Source organism: Rhea americana, unplaced genomic scaffold (genome assembly GCF_003343005.1).
Source record: "Rhea americana isolate MKP2758 unplaced genomic scaffold, rheAme1 scaffold_228, whole genome shotgun sequence".
NCBI classification, from domain to species: Eukaryota; Metazoa; Chordata; class Aves; order Rheiformes; family Rheidae; genus Rhea; species Rhea americana.
Window position 1 is genome coordinate 625,549 of NW_028186344.1, and position 11,898 is coordinate 637,446.

The 11,898-nt window shown below is 36.4% G+C and overlaps 1 protein-coding gene across 4 annotated transcripts in view; it reads left to right on the plus strand.

Moving 5' to 3' along the window:
* Positions 1-11,898, plus strand: part of PPARA (peroxisome proliferator activated receptor alpha) — a 34,667-nt gene that overhangs the window by 768 nt on the left and 22,001 nt on the right. For 3 of the 4 annotated variants that reach the window (XM_085305884.1, XM_085305889.1, XM_085305885.1), the window contains exon 2: positions 3,142-3,264. In XM_085305884.1, coding sequence (XP_085162010.1) covers positions 3,200-3,264 — 65 coding nt within the window. In that variant the 5' untranslated portion in view covers positions 3,142-3,199. Of the gene's footprint in view, positions 1-180; positions 208-3,141; positions 3,265-11,898 lie in introns of those variants that run through there. The other variant, XM_085305886.1, reaches the window with a different exon arrangement.

An 11,898-nucleotide genomic window follows, 5' to 3' on the forward strand; every position in this document is an offset into this window, starting at 1 on the left:
GGGCGCCCGGGGCGGGGGGGGGTCACGGAGCGGGGGAGGGAAGAGCGGTGGGGGGACGCGCGGAGGCCGCTGACACCCCCTCCCCCCCGCGTCTGCTTTCTGCTCGCGGAGCCAATAGCAGGCGGCCATTATGGGAGGTGTGTGCGGCGACCTCACTTCCGGTACCTGTCACCCTGCTGCCCCGCGTCAGTCGGACACGGGATCGGGGTACTTCTGCCATTCCTTTCCTCTCCCTCCTCCCCCCCCCAGCAACCCCGTTCCCCGCCGCAGTGTGGGCGCAGGGCAGCCGGCGGTGGCTGCGAGGGGGTGCGCCCGCGCGGGCAGTGGCGGTTGGGGTGCGCGCCTGCCGACCCTCACACGCCCTGTGCGTCGCCGGCCGCGGTGGCATCTGTCCTGCCCCACTCCGCTCATGGGCCGCGGGTGTCCGTGGGCAGCAGCGCCGAGCTGCCTGCCCGCCAGCCAGCAGTAATGCACGGTATTAGCATCGGCAGCGCAGAGCCTGCCTGTGTCCCTCGCTTCAGCTTTGGCGGGGGGCGCAGCAGTGGGAGTGGGGTCTCTGTCTCGCTAAAACGGTGGCAGTTTAGCTAACGATTTGGTCTTTTTTGTGTGTGTCTCTCTCTCTCTCTCTCTTTTTTTTTTTTTTTTGGTCATCGTGTTTTGAAACGTTCTGCAAACCCATCGTGGTGACGGCGGCAAAGCCGAGGAGAGAGAGTTAGTTGGTCTGGGGAGATGCTTTAGCTATTACTGCGCTTGGGCTTTACGCCTCCGGTTTGCCTGTGTGGGGAGCCGCAGTGGGAGGCGGCCCAGGGTCACAGGGGTTTAAAGAACCAGTAGGAACCAGCCCAGGCAGAGGTCTTGCTAAAGAGCAATCTGGGAAACTTTATAGGGAGACTTCAGGGTGTTGGGGGAAGGGGAAGAGAGAGGGAGAGAAATCCTGTCGTTTAAAGTGCTGTTTTGCTACCGCTATATCTCCAAACACAGCACATTTAAATTATCCTCACCTAGTTTGAGAAAGCAACATACGCACTAGATGCAAGATAATGTGTTTTGGAGGTTATCCTTCAGGCAGGTTGTGCTTTTACCATTCATTTGGCCAGAGGAAAATCCATGGAGAGATGAGTGTATCAGTGGCAGTTTTCCCTAGACTTGCTTTTGTGGTTTAACAAGAAAAACGTGTTCTTGATTGTCCCTACAGGGCTGTCCACTTGCATTCTGAAAGAGTGGAAAAGATAGCATTCAAATAAAAGTGGAAAGAAGTGTTAAAAGGTCTTGCTTTTAAGTTGGAAATGGCCTTGTCTATTCATATTAACATTAGCCCAGTCTCACTGAAGTGAGTAGTTATTCCTAAGGTCTCTAATGAAAGAAATATGAATACAGAATTAATCAGCCAGGATTATCTGGAATAATGATTTTTGGCGCTTTCATGGCATCAGATGTCATAGAAGTGCTGTGCAAATAAAGAAGTTGCATAAGTTTTATTGAGAAGCAAAGATTTCATCAACCTGTTCTTGTATTATAGAATATGAACATACTTTCTTATTAGCATCTAACACTAAATATTGATTTGAAACTCGCCTTTTTTTTTTCCAGGTARCAAAATCGATAAGCTATAAAAAGTTTCCTTTATACATTTTGATCACTACTTTAATAATGAGGATACCTGCCCTCATTCTGAATCTGACAGCAGCAGTGGTGGTTCATGTGATGTGGTCACAAGTCCACTCAGAACTAAACGAGTTTCATAACTCTTTTATTTGGCAGGAGTGATCAAACAGCCTTTGGCTACTAGTTACTTTTAATAGCAACTTTTTGGATTTAAGTAGCATAATGTATTATTTCACAAGGATGAATGTGTGAACTGACCTTATCAGAGGTTTGTAAAATGTGTTAACATTGTGCTCTCTTTCTTTTTCCATGTGTGGAAGGAACACTTGTTATAGTCAAAAAAAAAAATCTTATCAATAAATCTTATCAATCTGGTGATGCCTTGTATTGAATCTGATCCTCTATAATCAAGTGGCCTTAGGAGTTTTGGTTACCTATTATGTTCCTGTATGTTGTGAAAACCTTGTATTTTTCTCACTTGCATTTCAGTATTTCTTTAATGTCTTCTTTTTTTCTACTCATGTCCCTCAAAAATGTGATCCCCTTAAAGGGAATAATGATTTTTTAACCATGGAAAGGTAATGAAATTGCAATTGTGATATTGTATGGTTATGTTTTAAATATATTTAAATATTTAATATTTAAAATATTACAGAAGATGATAATATCCTACAGCACTATAGTACACATGGCCTAGGATATTCATCTTGTTCCAGAAAATGGATTATAGTGCTCACTGTTAACCTGGGATGGTCAAGGAGAACACTGTGTTTTTTGTTTTGTTTTTTTTTTCCTCTTTGCTTTAGCTTACCTGATGAGGTAAGGTGAGTTTGAGGTTGAGTTCTGAGTGTTTTTTTTTTTTTTTTTTTTTTTTTTTTTTTTTTTTTTTTTTTTTTTTTTTTTTTTTTTTTTTTTTTTTTTTTTTTTTTTTTTTTTTTTTTTTTTTTTTCCCAAAGGAAATATTTGTTACAAAGGAAGAAAAAAGGAACTCCATAACTGTCTACAGAAATAAAGCTTTTTGTTTTGCTTGTTCGTTTTAAACAAGACTTCTAAAGTATATAAAAGTAAAATCTCTACCTCTCTATCTCTTTGGAGTATGAGTGGCATGTGTGCAGCTGAAGCCATTGCTGCTCTTAACAGTTTGTCCACATAAATACTTGGATTTTTGAGACTGCTCTTTATGAGTAAAAGTATTTGTTTTATAACAAATAATTTATAACAGATAATTAGGAGAATATTACAAGACTTTTGCTAAAGTGGATTAACTTTTGATTTCTTCTAATATTGAGAATAAAAATCAGAATGATATCAGAATGTACCAGTAATAGACCCCACTTAGCTAAACATCAAAGTAGTCCTGCTTAAGAGTAAAAGCTGTATTAATAAATAGGTTAAAAAAAATAATGGTAGCTCAAATGAAGTGATAATATATTTTTCTGAAGAAGCACAAAAACATGAAAAAATATTACTTTTTTAATATAGAGTGGTAAGCTTTGGGAAATTTTTGCTTACTCTATTCATTTATTTATTTTTAAGAATGTCAGCAGCTTTTTATTTATGAAGAGCCACGTGTTAACACCAATGTGCACGTGACATGGAAAGGGAACAGATTGTGGAAACCAACTTCTGTTTCAACCTTGCAGGAGGCTGCATGAAGTGGTGAGTAAATATGTGGATTGAGAGCTATCGTGGCATGKTTTTTTGGACATCTAGGGAAGAAAAACATTTTAGGAAGAATTTTTGTAAAGAGTTATGTATAGTCAACTGACAAGAAAAGAAAAGTGAGCAAATAGTACAAACAAATATTTGATAAATGGAAGGTAACAATCTGGAGAACAGAGTACTTTTTCCATATGTTCTGATAGTTGTTGCTGTGATGTACTTTTAAATAGAATGAAATAAAGGCATTACTCAGTAGAATTCTGAATTCTTAATATTTTAAAAGTGCTCAGTATCTCACAGGACTGGATGTGTAAAATTAAGTATGAAACAATATTTTATGGAGTGCTGATATTTCCTGAATGAAAAAGTACTTGTCCTTTAAAATTAGACCGTCTGTCATCGCTATACTCAAAATAAACTAAAACCTCTCAATCTATTTAGTAGTATATTTGGCTTATTTTTAAAACATGAAATGGATATGGAGCAGATTGTTGTGTGACTAGATTGCATGTGGCATTACGATATTGACAAAACTGATTCCGCTTCCTCATACCAGTTCCAATGGTTTCTGCTTATGAAATAATATTTATCTATAAATACTTTGCATGTGTCTTTAAATGACTAGGAAGTAAGGTTTCTATGTTCAGTTAAGGACTTTTTGTGCACAAAATAATACAAATTATAAAATATAGTTCACAGGCAGTCTAGTTCTGATTTAGGCTTAAGTTGTTACATGACTGGTTTGTGTGGCTTTGTTTGTTATGTTTTAAAATACTCTAAGCATGAGCTGTAGAATGATTTTTTTTTTCAGCTTTAAAAGTGAGAGCTAGTAGATAGAAGAATAGAGTGAACAAACTATGTCTAAATTTACTGAGTCCAAATTATCTTATGGAAACACTTTACAGTGCAAGATAAATTTGCAAGCATTTGGCAAAATACCTAACCTTTCTAGAAATGCTTATTACTTAATCTTTTTTTTTTTTTTTTAAGTTACAAATTACAAGACCATTCAATTACTCCTTCCAAATAGTAGAAGAAACTTACTCAAAAATGTACCTGCCTTCAGGATCTTAGTTCAAGTAATTACTTGGCAGTTAGCAGCTACTGAAGTTGTAAGGTCCTTTGGCATTTGGTTTCAGCCAGTTGAAATACGCATGAAAGTCAGTGAGTGAAGTAATCCAGTAATTCATCCACTCTGAAGTTTTTTTTAAAAAAGCCCACAGGTCATAGTGGATATCGTGGGCTTATTGGCAATTTTAGGGGAGATTACAGGCAATGTACATTGCTAACATAAAAATTATATTTATAATGGAGGCTAAAACTAGGTTCTTGATAAAGGTTAGTAGTCTTAAAAATAATTTGAAAAAATAACTACCACAGATACAAAATACTGGACACTGAAATTTAGTCAGTGAAGTTGGACATGCCTAAATGCAATTTTCCAAATATTCTTCCTTAATATGTAGATAAACATTTAGTTCTGAGGAAGTGCGCTGAATTATTAGGATTTCTTGAGTGGGTTTTTTTGACCATGCAATATGCTATATGGATGCAGTTTCACTAGAAGAGAGCTRTGTAAACATGAGAATTTTGTCTGCTGTGATTTTTAGACAGGTTGTTTGCAATTTTGATCTGTGACTTATATTATCATGTTGTATGTTTGTGAAACTTAAAAATGCTGTAGTAGGTATACTCATATCCCACATACTGTGCACAGAAAAGAATACATAAATTTGAACTGATTTTTATTTTTGAAATTAATTTTATATATATATTTATATGCAACTCAGGAAAAAAGGCTGCTGTGCACAAATAAGCAGGTCAGACTGACTAGAAACAAGTCAGGTAGCAGCTTTTGAAAACATGTAGCTGAAGGACAAGAGTAATTCCTAGCATAGAGTACTACTTTTAAAAACAGCAGCAGCTGTACACTTTGTATGTTGTATTTTCATAGAGAGGTGACTGTATGTAAATAGGCCAATATTTTCAAACAGGTGTCAAATGTTTGTGCTTCTAAAAGTACATTTTGGRCACCTGGTTTTTCAGCATACTGAGCTGCCATAATTCTAATTGAAACTATGGGGATTTGCATTTTATCAAGTTAATAAGTCCTGTGAAATTTATCCTTTTCTAAATTATCCTTGAAGAATATACACCTGTTCAGTTTACAGCTCTCACTGTCTTCTACCTGGGTTAAATAAATAATATTAATTAATTCATATAATTATATAGTGTTTATAATAATATACAATATAAAATATATAATATATATTTATATATTTAATTTATATATGTATAGAAATTAAAACATAGAATAGGGTGTTCCCTCTCTGTATTATATCTGATAGTCCTGCAGATAGGAAGCTTACAGTAGGAGGTGTGGTTACAGAGCATGGGGGAGCTGATCTGGCAACTGCTGTTAAAGATCAATCAGTCATGCTCCCTCTTCTTTCTTCTTTCCCTTGCTACCAGCCATGCTGTCCCATCYTTCCTTTGTGCTGGTCCCTTAGCAAGTCAGTTCAGCCAGCTGACTATTTATATTTTTGTGTGTTCTGTTTCAAACAGTTTAATGAGCTGAACTGTCTCACTGACACTGTGTCTGTATTGGRGATTATAATAGGCCAGGGATTGTTCTCTGGACTTGGAGCATAGTGGCAAGATACAACTTGCATCCCCGCACCTAACTGTCTTCCCTCTGAAACAGGGTGGTTGTATCTGAGCTGCCAGTTGAGAGTAGTTCACTGCGTTCCATGTGCTGTCCGCTTAACAATGCCTGGGTATTTTTCCGGGAGAGTCCTAGCTGTTATGGGCCAACGTAAAGTCAGAGAGCATGTTAACAGTATGGCTTAGCCTGGTCTCTGGCCCTGTTTTATTTACTATTATACATCTGGCCAAAGAGGTCAGGCAAGTGTGAGAGCCAATAAAAGGGCAGGATGGAGCTGCAAAGCTGGAAGCAAAGAAGGGAAGAAGGCACAGGACTGACGATGTCAGGAACTTATGAAAGGATATCCTTTTGATGGCAGGGAGCTATTAGATTACTTAAGCTGGCTCGTTTAACTGTACCCATAATGTAACTTTAATTTGCAACCAACAACTTCTCTTTGGCTCTGCAGAGGACTAAGTGCTGCATTCCTGTAACTGCTTCTCCAAAGTCTGATTCAATCAGCTCAGATGTCTTACAGAGTGAAATAAAACTGATATATGAAAGTATATACATATATGGATCTTCTTTAACAATGCTTCTCTTCCTGACTGTTTCAGTAGTCTGTTGGTTTTCTTCTATCTTTCTGTGCTACAGTTGCTTTACCAATTTAAGAAAAAGCAGTGTAAGGGAGCAGCAATGGCAATACTATTGTTCATATGGAGCTATTAAACCACTAGGTAGACACCCATCCTTCATATGAAGGACCAGCAGAGAGCTTAGATATCAGGAAAATAATTAGATATATTTTGGCATTTTTAATCATGCAGGAGAGTGAAGCTTGTGATTTCTATACCGCAGAGAATGACCTGATTAAGAACTGTGAAGTCATATGTCCCAAGTATATACTCTATCTGACATATCAGCAGTTTGGAAGTACAAGTATTTGATGTCGGTTTGCCAAAAAGTGTAGATTGATTACATTCATGCCTATTGCCAAGACTCCACTAAGCAATGTTAATTTAGTGTAAACTTTTGTGTGTGAGGTACATTTGTCATGAGGAAAAAGTTACGGTAAGAATTTCTATGTTATTGAAACAAAACTGAAAACCTTTTTCTTTATTAATAAAAAGAAGTTATGAAAGAATTATTTTATCACATTCTATTCTGGATACTCTGAGTTGTAATATGTCATTAAATCAAAGTTAGTTTATTTTGAGCATTTTTTTAATGTAATAGTTGAGCCTGGGGAAAAAAATACAAAACAAGCAAACAAAAAACCAACCCTGTAAAGGAATGAGTAAAATTGTAATACACTGAAGAATAAGCAAACCAAGCAGCCTCCAGGTGCTGTTTGTAGAAGACATAAGAGTCTATCTACTGGCAGAAGGGCAGGGAAGCTAGCACATTGGAATTACCTCAGTTAATTTTCAAAAAAGACACTTGCAAAAGCAACCAAACAGAAGAGACCTTAATATACAATATAAATCTTACTAAGCTAAATCTAGGTTATCAAATATATCTTGCTAGTATGGCTGGGCAAGGGAATGAAGTTTATCAGTGGAATAAAACCACAGAAAATACACAGTAGTGTCCTTCTCTATGAAGGCAAATTCAGGCTTTTTGAATCTCTTCCAGAAACAGATGTAAATTCTACTGTAGCTTTTCAAATAGTGAATAATCGTGGTTTGTTATGTTTGGTGGTGAATCATGCAAGGGGTTGCAGCTGTGCAGATACTGGAGGAGTTGAGATAGAGTGGAGCACCCAAGGGGGTGAAGGAGATGATTTGAGGATGGGTTGGCATGGTTTATGAAAGAAAGGAATAAGACAGCTGAAAAGAGTATTGAGGCTAAGAGTGCTGGGGTAAAGCAGAAACTGAAACCTGAGATTTGGAGATGGAGAGAACGCTGGGGCCTGAAAAAGAGGTGCATTTAAGATAAGAAGATTTTTTTTTTGTTAATCTCTGAAGCAAAAGTGGCAGTGTTAGATGTCAAAGTAATTAGACTTCTGTCCCAAGCTTAAAAAAAAAGCAACAAAAAAAAGGATGTTTAAGCTGTAAATGAAGAGAGGAAACTGAGAGGCTTCATGTTYCTTTGAAAAGAATCCTGATCATAAGTAGACAAGATACTGTAGTAGCAGGTATAGATGCAGAGTTGTGATTTTTGGTGTTGATTATTTCTAACTGGGRCCCTTTAATGAAATCAGGGTTGGCAAGATTTGGTAGTTTGCCAAGTGGCCAAGTCAAGTCTGTCTTGGTGTCTAGTGTTTTAAAAAGGGGGGATTGCAAAGCCCTGGTTGTGTTTTAAGGGCAGGTAAGATTGAATTAAACCTTTGAATGATTTTATTGATAAAAGAAGTGATCTTAATGGGAAAAGATGAAAGATGATTTGGACTTTTTAGCATGTTAGTTTACATGATCTAATGCATCTTTTTGTTTTTCTTGGGTTTTTTCCTCCCTTTTTAGATAAAAAGCATCGTTCCAAAGTAATCTCTCGTTGTTTTATTCAAGAATAATGTTGTCACTAGGATGGCTGTAAGAGTTAGTATTTTTGCGGACAGTCAGAAGTCCTCCACCAAAGTGAATATTTAACCACTATTGTAAGGATAGACAATTATCTTTTTCCTAATAAAGTATGTGATTAGAAGTCAAACAGATGGACCCTGGAAAACTGTAGAACACGTAAAGTACTAACATTAACTTTGGGCGTTCAGCATACTCTTTGTGTTTTACAAACCTTAGCAAACATAAAACAAATTCTGGAATCTACCTGAACAAAAGGAGGAGGAAAATTCCAGACTTACCTTGGAAGAGAGATATGCTCCTGAAGTATTACACCAGAAGACTGTTTTCAGGATTATTTTTCCATCTCTTTTAGTCTATTTACCTAAGAAAAATGAGTATATGCAGTACTGTCTGCTACCTTCTCCATTACAATAATTTTGAAGCTACTCACAGGTCTTACCAAACTGAGTAGTGATTGCAAAGGCGTTAAAGTCCTATTTTTTTAATGAAAGTTGATAACTGGAAAGAAGAAAGGAACACCTTATTGACTCTGCTGAGAAAATGACGCAATGTGAATTCAACAATTATCTGTTCTGTTTGGCCTGTCAATCGCCAATCAGCCTAGGAGCACTAGCAAGCCAGTTGCAACATGTAACTGAACCAGCTACAGCATGTATTTTCTATTTACCTAGTCAGTAGTTCAGGGACATTGTGTGGGGAGAGTGAAATAAAAGTACTGTGAGAAAGGGAAAGATCAAAGAGACCTGACATGAAGACATGGCGTGACCATGAGATGCAAATTTTATGTCCTTTAATGCATATCAAGAGAAATCAAAATTTTTATTTCTTCTTACTGAAGTTGTCCTTATTCTGGGGTTCTAGTACTGCTAATAGTAAATACCAATGTGAATTCTACCTTTCACTTGTGCATAGTGTCATAAGTTAATGTGTCGTGTTGTTTAAACTCACAGTTATATACAACATCAAAAATTTCATTACCGGTTAACAAAATAACTCAGAACCACTTGGGATCCATAAAATTCATCAGATTGATTTGCAGAATGAGTCCAGGTATTAGGTATATTCAACTGACAAGTATTTTTGTCACAGAAATGTTCCTTTGCTCTGTGGAGAGTAAGCAAGAATGAAATCACATAGAAGTAATAACTACACTTACAGAACAAAAGCTTAGTTAAGTATTTCTTAGTCTTCATTTTGGTATGAATTTAAACTTCAGGCAAGTATTTTCATTTATAACAAAGCAAGAATTCTTAGTTCTTAGAGTACATTACTACCAGTCCTGTCAATAAGAAATGTCTGATTAGCAATGAATACCAATGACTATCATGCCTAAGGGTGTATGGAGGCACAACAAAAGGAAGTCAGTATTTTAGTAAATAATGACACATTTAAGGTATACATGAACCCTAAGGAATGTCAAAATAGAAATTTTTAGAAACTGCTTTTCACTGAATTATCAAAGAGCTTAACTCTTAAGTTAGTGGTGATCTTTTTATAAATACAGACTGTCTAAAATCTCGGTTGTGATGTTCTGGATAGGACAGTTGTGTATATTGTATCTTTTTTTTTTATCAAGCACATGAACAATTAAATTTCTGAGGTACAGAGGTTTATGTAACAGTACAGTCAATATAATTTAATGGAAGATAGCTAGAAATTTTGCCTGGCACTGCCTCTGTATGTATTAAACTATAATTTTAATTGACAATTTTAGTTGAGCAGATGGCTTTAATTTGTTATCCTCTGAAGTTTATTTTTACCATATGTCATGAAAATGTACTCCACAGGATACTTATTAGCAAGGGGGCTTTCATTTTATTTACTTCAAAAATTGATTATGTTGGAGGTAATCATTTAGTCACTACACTAAAATGCAATTTGTATTTGCCTTTTACCCTCAGATATCTTTATCCTTCAGTAAATACAGTCTCTAGAGTATCAGGGCATGGTTAGAAAATTGTTGAGAAGTTACTTTACATAATCTGAGATGCAGTACTTGCTGTGTAAGGAAACAATTGCAACATTTCTATTTAGTCTCAAGCATCTGGTTTCTAAGTGAGCACTGTGTTAGGACAGATGTGTAGGCTATTTGTAAATGCTAGCTATGTAGGAGGTGACTTTGACTCAACCTCTAAAACTTTCAGATAATATTTTTAGAGGAAACATTGGTGATGGTTTAGGATATCTAATATGTGCACACAGTTCATAAAACATACGTCTTGTGTTTTTGTTTTTTAATCTCTCTTGATTTTGAGTGTACCTTGCAGCCAGATACAGCTTCAGTMTGAAATACTGACCTTATTGCCAGAGCTCTGATTTCTCAAGCTGAGGTATTCTTAATTGTTCATTGATTCAAAATCTTGGCTTAGGTAATTAGTTTGACAAACATTTGTACAGTTTTGTAAAACATAAAAAAAATATTAATTTGTTGGATCACTTCCAAATAAATGGATAAGTAGTTTTGGGATGGATGAGGAAAGTAAGAGAGCTTTAAATTTGTTGACATGGTAATAAAAATATACCACATACTCAGATAACACATTTGTCTGAACGTGACCTTGGATTTTGGATCAAATAGCAAATACCTAAGTGTCATGTTTGTCTGAATGTGACCTTGCTTTGGATCAAATATCTATCATAAATCAAATCCTAGATTTTAATGTACACGTGCAACGACCTTCAATGATGCATCAGATCTTCAGTTCTCAGTAGTTCTGGTCTTCACATGTAAGTGTTCAGTGAACACAAAGAGCATCTGTGTGCAAAACACTTCAAACCACTGTAAATTATTTAAGCTTCATTGCCTAGAAGGTGTTGTCATGAATGATTTAGAATCTGTAAATTTTGAAGTATGAATTGCCAGGGCTGCTGTGATTAACACGTGTAATCATTTGAATCTGATTCTAAATATGGAATAATTTAAGTGGACTGTAAGAGTGACCTGAACAAATATGGCCATTGAAAAGGCGTCAAATAAAGGGCAAAAACTGGAGTTTATATGGAGAGGGAAAGAAAAAAAGAGTGCATGTTGTAAGCATGAAGGTATATGTATCAGTGATTTTTTTTTTTAATTAGAAACTGGTGAGCTGTAAGTAGAACATATGGAACTGAATTTGAACTGGAGAGAGAACACACAACTGAGAACACTGAGTACACTATACCCTAATGGTTACTGACTGATGTTACCATGATTTAGTTTCTTGCAGGAAAACAAATCCTATTGTTCAACTCTTACTAATAAATTATACTGACTTCACTGTTAGTGCATCAAAACTGCTGGATATTATTAACTCTCATGTGGATGTTTGCTTTATATTCATTAATAACTGATGTGATAAGTTGAATAAACTTCCCTCATGCTGTTGTGCAGACACTTCTTTTTTTTATTGAAATTTCATAATGTTAATTATAGTATGCTTATCCTATAGTATTAAGTTGTAGTCAATTCTCAACCATGTGTCAGAG